We start from the raw sequence: 17,863 nt of genomic DNA, 5'->3' as shown, positions 1-17,863 counted from the left end.
ATGGCTCTAGCTAGGGTGGCATGAGCACCACTGTAGCACCAAGAGTGAAAACTGATCGGTTTTTTTTGTTTTTGTTTTTTGAGACGGAGTTTCGCTCTTGTTGCCCAGGCTGGAGTGCAATGGTGCGATCTCGGCTCACCACAACCTCCGCCTCCCAGGTTCAAGCAATTCTCCTGTCTCAGCCTCCCGAGTAGCTGGGATTATAGGCATGCGCCACCACGCCTGGCTAATTTTGTATTTTTAGTATAGACAGGGTTTCTCCACGTTGGTCAGGCTGGTCTCAAACTCCCAACCTCAGGTGATCCACTCGCCTCGATCTCCCAAAGGGTTGGGATTACAGGCGTAGCCACTGCGCCCAGCCGTGAAAACTGATTTTTAAAAACTTTTTTAGGCTGAGTGCGGTGGCTCGCGCCTGTAATCCCAGCACTTTGGGAGACCGAGGTGGGTGGATCACGTGAGGTCAGTAGTTCGAGACCAGCCTGGCCAACATGGTGAAACCCCATCTCCACTAAAAAAATACAGAATTAGCCGGGTGTGGTGGTACGTGCCTGTAGTCCTGGCTACTTGGGAGGCTGAGGCAGGAGAATCGCTTGAACTCAGGAGGCGGAGGTTGCAGTGAGCCAAGAACCCACCATTGCACTCCTACCGGGGTGATAAGAGTGAAACTCCGTCAAAAAAAAAAAAAAAAAAAAAGGAGAAGAAAACTTTTTTAGAGGCTTAGTGCAGTTTTCTTCATTTCTTCTAAAGGTCTCAGCCTAATCAGTTCTGTAATAGGAGCCTTGTTTCAACAGCAAGTCAGAATTTGGATTCTGTGGGTGCTTGCATATGTATGTTTTTTATTTAAAGCGATGACATGAATCGATGCCTTTTAAAAATACTGCTTAGAGTCTAAGCTCTTCAAGTGCACCGAAGCTTAAATATACTTGATAATAATCATTTTGGACAGCCAAGCAGACTTCCTGAAAACTTAACTAAAATAATACCTTGAAAAGTGAATACCTTTCACTGATTTCACTGAGATGGTTTTGATTTAGTTTGAATTCTATCCATACTATGGAACCTGTAGTGACCCTGTCCTGAGGTCCATTTTTTAATTTTTATTTTTGAGACAGTGTCTCACTCTGTCACCCAGGCTGGAGTGCAATGGTGCAATCTCGGCTCACTCCAACCCCCACCTCCCATGTTCAAGTGATTCTCCCACCTCAGCCTCCCGAGTAGCTGGGACTATGGGCACCTGTCACCATGCCCGGCTAATTTTTGTATTTTTAATTGAGATGGGGTTTCACCAAGTTGCCCAAGCTGGTCTTGAACTTCTGACCTCATGTGATTGGCCTGCCTCGGCCTCCTAAAGTGCTGGGATTACAGGCATGAGCCACCGTGTCCGGCCCTGAGGTCTAAACAAACATACAAATATTTTTTCTACTCAGCAATTTGGGATCCTTCCTTGCCACACTGATAGATGTCCAGGGAAAATGTAAATCCCCTGATGTTTTTCCAAAATGCCAGCGCCCCATTAACCTAACAGGTGGTTGAAAATAAGCAATTTCATGGAAAGCACTGTGGTGGCTGTAAATCCGATGGTAACCGTTTTGACCTCATCCATGCCAACTCTGCCCCAGGAATACTATTAAAATTCTCCTTCGGTGATTCGTGTCTGGGTGAGTTGATAAGAGAGAGTAAAGATTCCTAAATGTAGAACTATGAAGACATCCAGATTGTTCTGCTTTTAAGAATAGGAGTGTTATCGATAAGACTAGCTTGCATTTTAATACCAAAAGAGAACTCAATCAGTTTTTTTAAGTTGACTTTTAATGAGTAAAAATAAAAATCCCTCACAAGTCAAGTTTACTCAGTAGCCAATAGCCTAAAATGAAATTTTAATTTTGCTTGTTCACATAATTTTGGGTTTTTTTCCCCTTCTCTGTTCTGACTTCTCTCAGTCGAGCCTTGGCGACAGGAAAAGAAAAAAAAAAAAAAGGCGTATTTCTCTTCATGCCCCTGTCTCACCCCAGTAAAAAGTAGGAGAAAAAGAATACACAGATTAAAACAGAATTGTATTATACATTCACTTTTGAGTGAGTTATCAGGTGAACTTAATTCACTCCAGAACAGTCACAGAGACAAAGACAGGCAAGCTGGGTTTTAGGCTCTCACCCTTGACACTCCAAATTGTGCTGGGAGTGGCCAAGGCTTTGTTAGAAATGGCCCTAAGGGTATACACACTGCCTTAGCTGTCTTGGGCTGCATGCCCTGGGCTCCTCCACCAGGGCCAGCCCCAACAGGTCTTTAGTTGGAGGTAGAGGTTCTGCTGTTATTTCCCAGGTGAGCTAGAAGCAGGTGAGTAGCAAGCACTCTCTAAGACTGCTTTTTATTGTGTGGTGACAAGTTTCACAATTGTGCTGATGATCCGGGATCCTCGAGGACACATACACAGATCAATGCTTGGGTTTTTAATTTTATCCTGGAGAAGCTGATCAAGTTCGCAACGAAGCTCCTTTACCAGTTCAGCCACCTAAAATGAAAGCTACAATATAAGCAGTGCTTGGAGGAACAGGCAGGATAGGTTATTGGAGGGAAATACCCCAGTTATGATTACCATTATTTAGATTTCTGGTACTAATTTTAACTCCATTAGGAGCAAAAACCCTAAATACATTTTCATTTTGTAATAGACTAAATGAGGTCCATTGTAAAAAAGTGCCTCTATCACATCTCATCTAAAGAAAAGATTCGGGCCAGGCGCAGTGGCTCACGCCTGTAATTCCAGCACTTTGGGAGGCCGAGGTGGGCGGATCATGAGATCAGGAGTTCAAGACCAGGCTGGCCAACATGGTGAAATCCTGTCTCTTCTAGAAATACAAAAATTAGCGAGTTGTGGTGGCATGCGCCTGTAATCCCAGCTACTCAGGAGGCTGAGGCAGGAGAATGGCTTGAACCCAGGAGGTGGAGGTTGCAGTAAGCTGAGATCACGCCATTGCACTCCAGCCTGGGTGACATAGCGAGACTCTGTCCCCCCCGCTCCCCAAAAAAGAAAAGATTCAGTCTGGAAGTATGGCTTTTATATAGTGTTGTCCATATTAAAGTTTGGTCAATTTTTATGATTTATTCCACGAGGAGAAGCAGGAAAATGGGGAATTAAAAGTGGTAGACAGGGCCGGGCACGGTGGCTCACGCCTGTAATCCCAGCACTTTGGGGGGCCGAGATGGGCAGATCACCTGAGGTCAGGAGTTCGAGACCAGCCTGACCAACATGGAGAAACCCCGTCTCTTAGTACTAAAAGTACAAAATTAGCTGGGATGGTGGTGCATGCCTATAATCCCAGCTACTTGGGAGGCTGAGGCAGGAGAATCGCTTGAACCTGGGAGGCGGAGTTTGCAGTGAGCCAAGATTGCGCCATTGCACTCTAGCCTGGGCAACAAGAGCGAAACTCCATTTCAAAAAAAAGAAAAAAAAAGGAAAAGAAAATTTACTGATCACTGATCACTCCACTGCAGACCTTGTTGTCTCAAAAAAAAAAAAAAAAAAGGTGGTAGATAGGCTGGGCCGGGTGGCTAACGCTTGTAATTCCAGCACTTTGGGAGACTGAGGCGGGCAGATCACCTGAGGTGGAAGTTTGAGACCAGCTTGACCAACATGGAGAAACCCCATCTCTACTAAAAATACAAAATTAGCCAGGCATGGTGGCACATGCCTGTAATCCCAGATACTTGGGAGGCTGAGGCAGGAGAATTGCTTGAACCCGGGAGGCAGAGGTTGTGGTGAGCCGAGATTGCACCATTCCACTCCAGCCTGGGCAACAAGAGCAAAACTCCATCTCAAAAAAAAAAAAAAAAAAAAAAAGGTGGGCCAGGCTCAGTGGCTCACGCCTGTAATCCCAGCACTTTGGGAGGCCGAAGTGGGCGGATCACAAGGTCAGGAGTTTGCGATCAGCCTGTCCAATATGGTGAAACTCCGTCTCTAATAAAAATACAACAATTAGCCGGGCGTGGTGGCTCATGCCTGTAATCCCAGCACTTTGGGAGGCCAAGGCGGGCAGATCACCTGAGGTCGGGAGTTCAAGACCAGGCTGACCAACATGGAGAAACCCCGTCTCTACTAAAAATACAAAATTAGCCGGGTGGTGGTGTATGCCTGTAATCCCAGCTACTCGGGAGGGTGAGGCAGGAGAATCGCTTGAACACGGGAGGCAGAGGCTGTGGTGAGCCGAGATGGCACCATGGCACTTCAGCCTGGGCAACAACAGTGAAACTCCATCTCAAAAAAAAAAAAAAAAAAAAAAAAAATTAGCCGGGCTTGGTGGTGTATGCCTGTAGTCCCAGCTACTCAGGATGCTGAGGCAGGAGAATTGGTTGAATCCGGGAGGCGGAGGTTGCAGTGAACCGAGATTGCGCCACTGCACTCCAGCCTGGGTGACAGAGCAAGACTCCATCTCAAAAAAAAATAAATAAATAAGTGGAAGATATTAGATGAATCAAAAATCTCTGTAGCTTTGGGATATACTGTATGCTTTTATGGCATTTTGCTTATGCTGATGTTGTGGCACTGTAGACATCTTCCCAGCATCTGTTTTGCCCCTTCCCCACTGTATGGGAAACATACAGTTTGGACCCTGCTCTAACTCAGGTTCAGACTGTGAGCCTTGCCAGGGTGAATGGCTCAGGTACTCCAGGTCTTCAAGTTCAGGACATCCCTTTGGTCACAGGGATTGGTTTAGGAGGGGAGCTTTGATTGAGCTTGTAGGCAAGAAAGTTTCTGGCTCTTCTTCTGGACCATATGCTGCATACATGTGATGCCAGGAGCTATTGCAGCCCTTTCAATACCACTAGGTTAACCACGTTTTTGTCACCACTCAACTGCTAAATCAAACCAACGTTGCCTGGCCTTCTTGACATGGACTATCCAGTAAGGTAGCCACTAGTCACAAGTGGCTTATCTAATGTCTATATGAAATGTGGCCAGCCCAAACTGAGATGTGCTGCGAATATAAAATATATACCCGATTTTGAAGACTTAATATGAAAAGGTAATGTAAACCATCTCAATAATTTTATATTGATTACGTGTTAAAATTAAAACATTTTGGATGTATTAGGTTAAATAAAATATATTAAGATTAATTTCATCTATTTCTTTTTACTTTTAAAAATGTGGCTACTAGAACAATTAAAATTACATATGTGCGTCACATTATATTTCTGTTGGACACTGCTGCTCTGGACTTTAAAGTTAAATATGCCAATCAATTTCTTTTAATGTTTGAGTTGGCATATCTGCTTCTTGTAACATAAGAATTCTAACAGATGCAGATATTAAAATGAAGTTTTATTTATTTCTTTTTTTGGGACAGAGTCTCACTCTGTCACCCAGGCTGGAGTGCAGTGGTGCAATCATGGCTCACTGAAGCCTCAACCTCTTGGGCTTGAGCAATCCTCCCACCTCAGCCTCTGGCAGCTGGGATTACAGGTGTCCACCTGAAGTTTTATCTATCTATCTATTTATTCATTTATTTGAGACGGAGTCTCATTCTGTCACCCAGGCTGAAGTGCAGTGGTGCAATCTCGGCTCACTGCAACCTCTGCCTCCTGAGTTCAAGTGATTCTCCTGTCTCAGCCTCCTGAGTAGCTGGGATTACAGGCGCCCGCCACCACGCCCAGCTAATTTTTTTTTTGTATTTTTATGTATTCATTTTTTTGAGATGGAGTTTCCCTCCTGTTGCTCAGGCTGGAGTGCAATGGCGCAATCTCGGCTCACTGCAACCTCCGCCTCCTGGGCTCAAGAGATTCTCCTGCCTCAGCATCCTGAATAGCTGGAATTACAGGCGCCCACTACCACACCTGGTTAATTTTTTAAAATTTTTAGTAGAGATGGGGTTTCACCACATTGGCCAGGCTGGTCTCGAACTCCTGACCTCAGGTGATCTGCCCACCTCGGCCTCCCAAAGTGCTGGGATTACAGGCGTGAGCCACCGCACCTGGCTGAAGTTCTGTTTCTTAAATATGTACTCTCCATGAAATGTTTTTCACAGAGACTCCATATAGGGAATAATTGAGACCTGAGAATAAATGAAGAATTCAGACCCATTATCTTTTTCTCAAAATGGTAGTGGTGGAATCAGGGTGGTTTTTATTCATTTATTTTTGCTTATCTGTATTTTCTGACTTTTCTCTGGTGAACATCTATTATTTATATAACAATAAGGAAGGTCCAGCACCCTCACTTTACAGCTTCTGTCCTAGCCTTTTATACCAACCCCAGCCCGTACCAGACTTCCCCTCACAGTGTGCTTTCTGGAACTCTTACTAGGGCTCCACTCCGGGCTTCACTTCAGCCTCACTCTTTCTTAGTGTCCCATTGTAGACCATCATTCATTTTTTTTTTTTTTTTTTTGAGACGGAGTCTCTCTCTGTTGCCGAGGCTGGAGTGCAATGGCATGATCTCGGCTCACTGCAACCTCTGCCCCCTAGGTTCAAGCGATTCTCATGTCTCAGCGTCCTGAGTAGCTGGGATTACAGGCACCCACCAACATGCCCAGCTAATTTTTGTATTTTTAGTAGAGACGGGGTTTGACCATGTTGGCCGGGCTGGTCTCGAACTCCTGGCCCCAGATGATCTGCCTGCCTCGGCCTCCCAAAGTGCTGGGATTATAGATGTGAGCCACTGGGCTCGGCCACCATCATTCATTTTTAATTAGCTCTGTTACCTTGGTCCCTAGAGGAATGCCCTTGACTTCATAACTTCATATTGTCAAAGCCTCTCATGGCCTGAGCCTCATAAAACAGACCAATTCTGCCTTTACCTGATGGGAAGCAGCTACAAAACGGATCCAACCATCATCCAGGGAGACAACGAACTCTCCTCTTTGAAGCTGCACATTCACTTGGCCTCCTCCAAACAAGACCAGCGGGTACACAGACACCATGCTGCAGTCTCGGATGAATACTCGACTAGTTTTTATCTTCTCGTGGTACAACAGGTAGGGGCTGTCAAAGTGTCTCACCTGTAACAAAAAACCTCAGATGATGACAGTGATGTCACTGGCAACAAAAAGGGAACACCCCCCCAGTCTCGTGGATTTAAATACTGCCTATTAATGACTCCCCAAATTTATCTATAGCCCGTGACTTTCCTGAGCTCCAGATTTGCATGTGTAACTATTGACTTGCCATCTCCTCTTGGACATTTAATACATATCTCACACTTGTGTTAAAAAAAAAAAAAAGCTTTTATTTTTTAAATTTTTTCGTAGAGATGGAGTCTCACCATGTTGCACAGGCTGGTCTCGAACTCCTGGGCTCCAGCAATCCTTCTGCCTTGGCCTCCCAAATTGCTGTGATTACAGGTGTGAGCCACTGTGCCTGGCCCAGATGGAATTCTTGATTCTTCTTCCTTGCAGTGTTCCCTATCTCAGGAAATGATGCTCCCATTCACCCAGCTGCTCAGGCCCCCAATTTAGCAGTCATCATTGACTATTTTTTTCCCCTCACACCATCTACACTGTCACTAAGTCTAGTCAGCTCTCTTTTCAAAATACAAAATGCCTTGACATATTCTCACCACTTCTACAGCTACCAAATTTTTTTTTTTTTGAGACGGAGTTTTGCTCTTTTTGTCCAGGCTGGAGTGCAATGGTGTGATCTCGGCTCACTGCAACCTCTGCCCCCTAGGTTCAAGTGATTCTCCTGCCTTAGCCTCGAAGTAGCTGGGATTATAGGCGCCTGCCACCATGCCTGGCTAATTTTTGTATTTTTAGTAGAGACAGGGATTTCATCATGCTGGCCAGGCTGGTCTTGAACTCCTGAACTCAGGTGATCTGCCTGCCTCGGCCTCCCAAAGTCCTGGGATTACAGGTGTGAGTCACCACACCCAGCCTTTTTTTTTGAGATGCAGTCTCGCTCTGTCACCCAGGCTGGAGTGCAGTGGCATGATCTTGGCTCACTGCAACCTCTACCTCCTAGGTTCAAGTGATTCCCCTGCCTCAGCCTCCCAAGTAGCTGGGACTACAGGCTTGCACTATCACACCTGGCTAATTTTTGTATTTTTAGTAGAGATGGGGTTTCACCATGTTGGCCAGGCTGGTCTCAAACTCCTGACCTCAAGTCATCCGCCTGCCTCGGCCTTTCAAAGGGCTGGGATTATAGGCACCCAGCTACCAATTTAGTAAAAACCATTGTCATCTCACAGAAACCACTGTGATGCCTTCTTGAGTGCTCTCCCCACTTCTAGTTTTGCATTTTTATAGTGTCTTTTCTGCCCAGCAATCAAGGTGATCTTTTAAAAACATAAGTCTGGCAGGGCGTGGTGGCTCACGCCTGTAATCCCAGCACTTTGGGAGACTGAGGCAGGTGGATCACCTGAGGCCAGGAGTTTGAAACTGGCCTGGCTAACATGGTGAGACCCCGTCTCTACAAAACTGCAAAAATTAGCTGGGAGCGATGACGCATGCCTGTAATCCCAGCCACTCAGGGGGCTGAGGCATGAGAATCGCTTGAACCTGGGAAGTGGAGGTTGCAGTGAGCTGAGATTGTGCCACTGCACTCTAGCCTGGGTGACAGAGAGAGACTCTGCCTCAATAAATAAATAAAATAAAAATAAAAATAAAAACAAAAACAATAAGTCCAATTATGGCTCAAAACCCTCCAATGGTGTCCAAGGATAAAAATCTCAAGTCCTTGCCATGGCTACCAGATCCACCCAGCCCTACCCCACCCCTGCCTACTCGTCCCCATGCATCTCTCACCACTCTCACCCTTGATCATCCCTCTCCACTGGCCTCTTCATGCATTTACTGGAACACACCAAATACACTCCCACCTTGTGATGTTTGCACTTATGTCCTCTGCTGGAATGTTTCTCCTTTCTCTCTATCTGCATGACTTGCTCTTCATTTAGGATTTGCTCAGTTGTTTTCTCATCCCGGAGTTCTTCCCTGACCACCCCACGTGCAGGGCCCCTCTCCTGTCACTCTCTGTCTCTCTATCCTGCTCTATTTTGCTTTATAGCATTACCTGAGATTCTGTTTACTTATGTATTGCCTGTCTCCCTCACTAGAACATAAGCTTCTTGAGGGCAGAGACTGTGTCCATCTAGTTTCTTCCACTGTCCTCAACAGCCTACAACAGTGCCTGGCACAGATTAGGCACTAGTAGATATTACATGGATACATGAACGATTTGGATTCTCAAAAGAGGAGTAGTTCTTTCTTGAGAAACATGCAAAACAACAACAACAAAAAGTATATATAAAAAAGGAGGGGGTGTGGAGCTAACTCAGGCGTCTGGTTCCTAACAGGCTGAAAGGGCAGATGACCTCCTGACCCTCCAAGTCCTCTAAGCTTAAGGAAATCCTTTCCAGGCTTTGTGAACATGGTCCTCAGTAGTTCCAGAGGATAGAGCAGCCTGAATGTTTCAAATCTGGTGACAAGGCATAGGAAGGGCCATGTAAGGAGTCATGTGAGAGTGTGTGGTACACTCTGGATATGAAGATTTAAGCAGGGAATTGACATAGTCTAATTGATGTTTTGTAAAGGTAATTCTGGCAGCAGTAGAGTAGTAGAAGGTTGGAGACAGAAAGCACCAGATGTAAGATTATTATAAAATTTCAGGCAAATGATGTTTGGGGTTTGAGCTAAGGAAGTGGCAGTGGGGATAAAAGGCAAATCTTAGAGATGTCAAAAAGGAGGCATTCTTGGGACCTGGTGACCAACTGAGTTGGCATAAGAAAAGAAGTGGGAGTCTATGTGACTTCAGGGTTCTGGTTTTGATGGTATCATTCCACCAAGACAGCACAGAAAGAGAAGAGTGAATTGGGGATCATGAGTTTGATTTTTCAGCTTTTATGTTTGAGATGACTAAAAGACTTCTAGCTGATGTTTTCCAGCAGGAGAGCTCAGAAAAAAACTGCAGGTCTGGAGAGACAGATTTGGGGTCTGCGTCTGTGTGTAAGTGGCAGTTGGGATGTGTAAGTGCTGTTGTGCCTTTGGTGGTTCAGGAAGAGGGCATGATGGTGAGAGAATAAGGACAAAGGATAGAACCACTGTTTCAGAGCAAAGGAAGATAAGCTAATAAAGGAGATAGAGGGGATGAATAGAGAGAGAGAAGAAAGTGATATTTCAGAAGCAAAAATAACATCCAGGAGAATTTCAAGAGGAAGACAGATTAGCAATGTCAAATACCATGTGAGAGGTGGCATGATGAGGACCAAGGGATGACACTGGCTTTGACAACTAAGAAGTTATTTGTTACTTCTGATGGGTTTAGTGAAGTGGTGGGGGCAGAAGCCTCACGGTGGCAGGCTGAGAGCTGAGGAAGTGGTATGCAAGAATAGGTCATTCATTTCCTTTTAAGGCACAGATTCAGTGATGTAATTAGCTCATGACTTCAATTACCATTGCAAAGAAACAATTTTATATCTGAAAGCAGGCTTGAGTACTTTTTGGTATTCAGTAGAATTTTCTTCAAATGGAAATAGTCTTTCCAGAAATAGTCCAATTTCCAGTCTGTTTATTCTTATTCAATCTTCCCTCAGTCAGTGGTACTGCTGGGGACAGCAAGTGATAGAACATGGTGTGGCTGAATTTAAGGAATTGTGTTTCCTACCCCAGGACGACCTGTAAACATTAAGTATACTCCACCATTCTGACCTGATAGTTCACTGATGAAGGGTGAATGTGTACATATCCATCGTTCTTGGTGACAAACTTCAACTCAGCTGATTTTGGTTGCATTCTGACAGCTCCGGTACTGGTCTTCTGAAATTTTCCTTCTGGGCTTTTCACCTAAACAACAAGTATTTGTAAAAATAGACATATAATATATATATTCTCATAGAAAGTATCTCTTGGCACAAAAGCACAAAACCAGTCTTGCTCAGTCTTGCTTGAATAGCTTTCCTGTTTGTTCCCTTTCTTTCTTATTGTTTCCTTCTGAAAGCAGAACAAGCACATGCTTTTTTTTTTTTTTTTTTTCCCCACCAAGAAATATGAATATAGGTGCAGTGGCTCTGGGTGACTATACCACACTGAGGCCATGTGGGAGAAAACTATATTCATATTTTGGGTCTGTACTGATGATCAGGTGCAGTGACCCAGCTGATGACACTGGACCAGAGATCTGAGTATCCCAATCCCAACATATTTCTTGTTTTTTTTTTTTTTTTTGAGACCGAGTCTCACTTTGTCTCTCAGGCCAGAGTGCACTGGTGCGATCTCGGCTCACTGCAACCTCTGCCTCCCAGGTTCAAGCAATTCTCCTGCCTTAGGCTCCCAAGTAGCTGGGATTACAGGTGTGCGCCACCACACCCAGCTAATTTTTGTATTTTTAGTAAACATGTGGTTTCACCATGTTGGCAAGGCTGGTCTTGAACTCCTGACCTCAAGCGATCTGCCTGCCTCGGCCTCCCAAAGTGCTGGATTACAGGCGTGAGCCACTACAACCGGACCAGTAAATATAATTTTTTTTTTGAGACGTAGTCTCCCTCTGTTGCCCAGGCTGGAGTGCAGTGAAGCGATCTGGGCTCACTAAAAGCTCCGCCTCCCGGGTTCACGCCATTCACCTGCCTCAGCCTCCCTAGTAGCTGGGACTACAGGTGCCTGCCGCCACACCCGGCTAATTTTTTGTATTTTTAGTAGAGACGGGGTTTCACCGTGTTAGCCAGGATGGTCTCGATCTCTTGACCTTGTGATCCACCCGCCTCGGCCTCCCAAAATGCTGGGATTACAGGTGTGAGCCACTGTGCCCGGCCTTTTTTTTTGAGACGGAGTTTCGCTCTTGTTGCCCAGGCTGGAGTGCAACGGTGCAATCTCGGCTCACTGCAACCTCCGCCTCCTGGGTTCAAGTGATTCTCCTGCCTCAGCATGCACCACCACGCCTGGCTAATTTTGTATCTTTAGTGTAGAAGTGGTTTCTCCATGTTGGTCAGGCTGGTCTCGAACTCCCGACCTCAGGTGATCTACTTCCCTCGGTCTCCCAAAGTGCTGGGATTACAGGTGTGAGCCACTGTGTCTTCCCCTTTTTTTTTTTTTTTTTTTTTTTTTGAGATGGAGTCTTGTTGTGTCACCAGGCTGGAGTGGAGTGGCGCGATCTTGGCTCACTGCAACCTCTGCCTCTTGGGTTCAAGTGATTCTCCTGCCTCAGCCTCCTGAGTAGCTGGGACTAAAGGTGCACACCACCACACCCAGCTAATTTTTGTATTTTTAGTAGAGACAGGGTTTCACCATGTTGGTCAGGATGGTCTCGATCTCTTGACCTTGTGATCCACCCACCTCAGCCTCCCAAAGTGCAGGGATTACAGGCGTGAGCCACCGCACCCAGCCAGTAAATATCATTTTAATCTTCTCTTCCAAATTTATATTTATATATAGAAAAAGAGAAAATCATAAACAAATAAAATAGCTTGAAAATGATGTATTTTCAATGATGTCTTGAAAATAAACATGTCTTGAAACTAAAATAGAATCTTTTTTTATAGCCTACTTTTTTAAACTTAATATATTAAGAACACTTTTCCATGTTGTGACATATTTTCCTAAAACATAATTTTTGATGGATATATAAGACCTTGTTGTAAGAATTTATAATAATTTAACCAATAAATACCCTGTTTTTTCAAATTTAGATTGTCTGCAAATATAAAGTGCTGAAATGAATATTCTCCTAGCTGTATCTTTGTGTATATATGCAATTGTTTCCTAATAACAAATCCCTAGGAATAAAACTGCTATCTAGAAAGGGGGTATAAACTTATATTCCCACCCAGAGTAAGAGTACTCATTTTGGGGGGTTCATGACAGCACCAGCATTATATTATTTATTTATTTGCATTATTATCAAACAACTATTTATTTATTTTAATCTATTTTTGGTAGAGATGGGGTCTTGCTATGTTGCCCAGGCTGGTCTTCAATTCCTGGCCTTACGCAATCCTCCCACCTGGGCCTCCCAAAATGTTGGGATTGTAGGTATAAGCCACCTTACCTGGCCTATTTTTAATTTTAGGGACAGGGTCTCTCTGTGTTGCCCAGGCTGGAGTGCAGTGGCTATTTACAGGCACAGTCATAGCTAACTGTGGCCTTGAACTCCTGGGCTAAAGTGATCCTCCTATCTTAGCCTCCCAAGTAACTGACATTACCAGTGCATGCCACCACGTCTGGCAGTATTATAATTTTTAAAAAGTTTTGCCTACTTATTATTTTTTGAGACAGTGTCTCACTCTGTCACCCCGGCTGTAGTGTAGTGGCACAATCACGGCTTACTGCAGCCTCAATTTCCCAGGCTCAAGTTTTCCTCCCATCTCAGCCTCCCGAGTAGCTGGGACTACAGGCGTGTACCACCATGCCTGGCTAATTAAAAACAAAGTTTTTTTGTAGAGACAAGGTCTCACTCTGTTGCCCAAGCTGGTCTCAAACTCCTGGCCCCATGTGATCTTCTCACCTCAGCCTTACAAAGTGCCATGAGCCACTATGCCCAGCCCGGTTTTGCCAATTTAAAAAGTAAAAAGAGGCTATTTCTTTCTGTTTTTTTTTCTTTTTTTTTTTAGACGGAGTCTTGCTCTGTCACCCAGGCTGGAGTGTAGTGGCACAATTTCAGCTCACTGCAACCTCTGCCTCCCAGGTTCAAGCGATTCTCCTGCCTCAGCCTCCCAAGTAGTTGGGACAACAGGCACCCGCCACCATGCCTGGCTAATGTTTTTTGTATTTTTAGTAGAGACAGGGTTTCACCATATTGGCCAGGCTGATCTTGAACTCCTGACCTTGTGATCCACCCTCCTCGGCCTCCCAAAGTGCTGGGATTGCAGGCGTGAGCCACCGCACTCGGCCTTCTTTGCTGTTTTAATTTGCATTTCTTCTTACTAGTAACACTGAATATAATTTTTGTGTATGTATTATCTGTTCAGTCATGTCCTTTGCCCACTTTTCTATTAGGTTCCATTAGATCTTTGATTTAGTCTTTATTTATTTATTTTTTTGAGACGGAGTCATGTTCTGTAGCCCAGGATGGAGTGCAATGATGCGATCTCTGCTCACTGCAACCTCTGCCTCCCAGGCTCAAGCTATTCTTCTGCCTCAGCCTCCCAAGTAGCTGGGATTATAGGCACACACCACCACGCCCAGCTAATTTTTGTATTTTTTAGTAGAGATGGGGTTTCACCATGTTGGCCAGGCTGGTCTCAAACTCCTGACCTCAGGTGATCTGCCCACCTTGGTCTCCCAAAGTGCAGGGATTACAGACGTGAGCCACCGTGGCTGGCCTTAGTCTTTTTTTTTTTTTTTTTTTAATTGTCATTTTATAGCTCCCCACTGTAGCTGCCCCTCACCCTTCCTTTTGATGACCATTTCAGTGGGACCAGGGAACAAAGCTGGGGCCCGGCAGCCCCACTACACTCTCAGCCAGGGAGAACAAGTCACAATTACAAATTATCACAACAATTAGTGCCTGTACTAGGGGAATCTGCAAAGTGAGGTGGCCCTAGCTCCCCATTGTACCGGGGTCTATTTGGCAGTGACCTTGCTTTGGAGATGATGATATTCCTTCATCCTGAGGGAACTGATGTTGATGAGACTGGTGTCACCGACTGGCTGGCTCATCATTGCCCTGCACATTCATGCTCACCTGCTCTCCACTGTAGAGAGACAGTGGGGGCTCCTGGCAGAGGATGTACACCTGGCCCTTGAAGATGGACACCTGCACTTTCCCTTCCACTCGGTCCTGGGACTTGGCGATGCAGTGGTGGGCAAAGTCACACTGAGGGTTGTGCCAGAAACCGGTGTACACCAACTCAGCAAATTTCAAGCCCAGGCCTTGTTTGATTTTGCGCACTTCCTGTTCCATGGCAAAGCCCTCAATGTCTAAATGAGGGTGGTAAAGGATGGTGCCAGCTGGGGTCTTGCAGATACCTCAGGACTTCATTTCAATGAAGCGGTTCTCCACGATGTCAATATGGCCCATGCTGTGCTTGCCTGCGACTTCATTCAGGTACATGAAGAGCACCAAGGAGGTCTGGTGGGTGGTGCCATCCTTGATGCTGGTCACCTTCACAGGGACCCCTTTTTTACTCAGTCTTGAAAATGTTGGGGGTGTTGGGGGCTTTGGCCAGGTCCTGGATCTTCATGTAGAGACCTGAAGGTGCTTGGTTCTTGGGGTTCTCCAAGATTCCAGCCTCGTGGCTGATGTGCATGAGGTTCTCGTCCATGTTCCATGGGTGCTTCAGAGTGACTGGGATGGGAATCCCATGTTTCTCTGCATATTCCATCAGATCACTGCGGCCCTTGGACTGGTTGTAGAACTCAGGGATCCTCCCGGGAGCAATGACCTTAATCTGGGGGGCCAGCGAGTAGCAGGCGAGCTCAAACCAGACCTGATCGTTCCCCTTTCCCATGGCACTGTGGGACACATACTTTGCCCCCTCCCACTGAGCAATTTCCACTTGTTTGCGGGTGATGTAAGGCCTGGGAAGAGAGGGGCCCAGGAGGTAGCAGTCCTCATACAGGCCGGATGAACTCCTCCACGAACTCCTTGCTGACGTCCTCAGTGAACACCTTTTTGGACCCAAGGTTCAGTGCCTTCTTCCTGGCTTCCTTGAAGTCTTCCTTCTGGCCGATGTTGGCCAGGTAGGCAATAATGTCATAGCCTTGTTCCTTCAGCCACATGAGGATGCAGGAGGTGTCCAGGCCGCCACTGTAGGCCAGAACCACGGAGCCTTTGCTGAACATAGCATCTGGGATTGGAGGTGCACTTCCTGGTGCCTGGAATCTGTCTTCATGGCTCAGTGAACCACTCGGGGCCTGGGGAGCAAAGGCAGGCGACAGAACAGGGCCCACGTCTTTCTTATTGGTGAGTTCTTAGATATACAGTCAGATATATCTCCTTTTCCTTTTTGGTTTAGCCTCAAAACTATATTGTCACCTAAAACTTCTTATACCAGATTTATGTTCTTTGTTTCTACATTTTAAGTGTCCAAATGATTTTTCCCCACATTCTTTTTCTTTTTCTTTTTTTAGAGACGGGGTTTTGCCATGTTGCCCAGGCTGGTCTCAAACTCCTGAGCTCAAGCAATCCGCCCACCTCAGCCTCCCAAAGTGCTTGGATTATAGGCATGAGCCAATGCTCCTGGCCCCCACATTCTTTTTTAAATAATCTTTTTATTTTGAAATAATTATAGACTCACAGGAAGTGGCAAAATAGTACAGAGTTCCTTGTACCCTTCACCCAGCTTCCACCAACGGTAAGACCTTACATTACTAGAGTATAATATAAAAACCAGTAAATCTATATCCAAATGAATTTTTTCCCTTTCATAACCACACTACAAAGCACAAACAATTTTTTTAAAGTACATTTCAAATGGTTTGAAAAGCATACAAATGCTAAGCAGAAAATGAGCCATAAATCAGTCAGATGTTAACTGAGGATTTAATAAAAAAAGTTAAGGCTTTGAAAAATGATTCAGTATTCTGCCAAATTGAAACTCTTTGGGGGAAAATGGTGCCTTGTTAGGGATGGATAATCAAAACTCAGGTAAAAGTCCAAGAGCACACTCAAGTAGGGTTTCCAGAAGGCTGGCCACAGGTGGTCTTACGGCAAAGCACTGATTTTTTATTTTTATTTGAGACGGAGTTTCGCTCTAGTCGCCTAGGCTGGAGTGCAATGGTATGATCTCGCCTCACCACAACCTCTGCCTCCCAGGTTTAAGCGATTCTCCTGCCTCAGCCTCCTGAGTAGCTGGGATTACAGACATGCACCACCACGCCTGGATAATTTTGTATTTTTAGTAGAGATGGGGTTTCTCCATATTGGTCAGGCTGGCCTCGAACTCCTGACCTCAGGCGATCCGCCCGCCTCAGCCTCCCAAAGTGCTTGGATTACAGGCGTGAGCCATCGTGCCTGTCCCTTATTTACTTGTTTGTTTGTTTGTTTTTGAGACAGAGTCTCGGTCTGTGGCCCAGGCTGGGGTACAGTGGCATAGTCTTGGCTTACTGCAACCTCCGCCTCCTGAGTTCAAGCAATTCTCCTGCCTCAGCCTCCTGAGTAGCTGGGATTACAGGCATGCACCACCACACCCAGCTAATTTTTGTATTTTTAGTAGATACGGGGTTTCACCATGTTAGCCAGGCTGGTCTTAAACTCCTGACTTCGTGATCTGCCCAACTCGGCTTCCCAAAGTGTTGGGATTACAGGCGTGAGCCACCATGCCTGGCTATTTTACTTTTAGTCCAGAGTAGAGAGTGTAAGATAAACTGTAGTTGAAACAAGTTTCCAACTAACATAGAAAGTTAGTTATATATAGGTTGGCCGACTGACATTTATGTCTATTTTAATTTTTGGAATATCATATGTCAGAAGGATTAAAAATTTTATACAATAAATGTGTTATTGAATAATGTATCCAAACAGATTTTGGGAACTGAAGGATTGAAAATGTATACTAAGTTTTTTTTTTTTTGAGACGGAGTCTCCCTCTGTCACCCAGGCTGGAGTGCAGTGGCGCGATCTCGGCTCACTGCAAGCTCTGCCTCCCGGGTTCATGCCATTCTCCTGCCTCAGCCTCCCGAGTAGCTGGGACTACAGGTGCCCGCCACCATGCCTGGCTAATTTTTTTTGTATTTTTAGTAGAGACGGGGTTTCACCGTGTTAGCCAGGATGGTCTCGATCTCCTGACCTCGTGATCCGCCCGCCTCGGCCTCCCAAAGTGCTGGGATTACAGGCGTGAGCCACCGCACCCGGGCGAAAATGTATACTAAGTTTAAAAGGGTGTGCGTGTGTGCACACACGTGTATATATCTCTTTAAGATTATTAATATGCACATCTTAACTTACATCACTTGGCTACAAATCAAACAAAAAATGGAAAGATCTAGGAAAAATGTTT

The 17,863-nt window shown here is 45.4% G+C and overlaps 1 protein-coding gene and 1 pseudogene across 4 annotated transcripts in view; both read right to left on the bottom strand.

Moving 5' to 3' along the window:
* Positions 1-1,844: 1,844 nt before the first annotated feature.
* DHX57 (DExH-box helicase 57) overlaps positions 1,845-17,863 on the bottom strand; it is a 78,294-nt gene continuing 62,275 nt past the window's right edge. For all 4 annotated transcript variants that reach the window (XM_019021186.4, XM_055377739.2, XM_055377742.2 and 1 more), the window contains 3 exons: positions 10,641-10,775; positions 6,798-6,998; positions 1,845-2,512 (listed from right to left, as the gene is read on the bottom strand). In XM_019021186.4, the coding sequence (XP_018876731.3) occupies positions 2,369-2,512; positions 6,798-6,998; positions 10,641-10,775 (480 nt within the window). In that variant the 3' untranslated portion in view covers positions 1,845-2,368. The remainder of the gene's footprint in view (positions 2,513-6,797; positions 6,999-10,640; positions 10,776-17,863) is intronic.
* LOC129531556 (argininosuccinate synthase-like) lies at positions 12,934-17,861 on the bottom strand (annotated as a pseudogene).

Source organism: Gorilla gorilla, chromosome 12 (genome assembly GCF_029281585.2).
Source record: "Gorilla gorilla gorilla isolate KB3781 chromosome 12, NHGRI_mGorGor1-v2.1_pri, whole genome shotgun sequence".
Lineage (NCBI taxonomy): Eukaryota > Metazoa > Chordata > Mammalia > Primates > Hominidae > Gorilla > Gorilla gorilla.
Note: the sequence above shows the minus strand (reverse complement) of the source record. Positions and strands in the feature narration are given on the sequence as shown.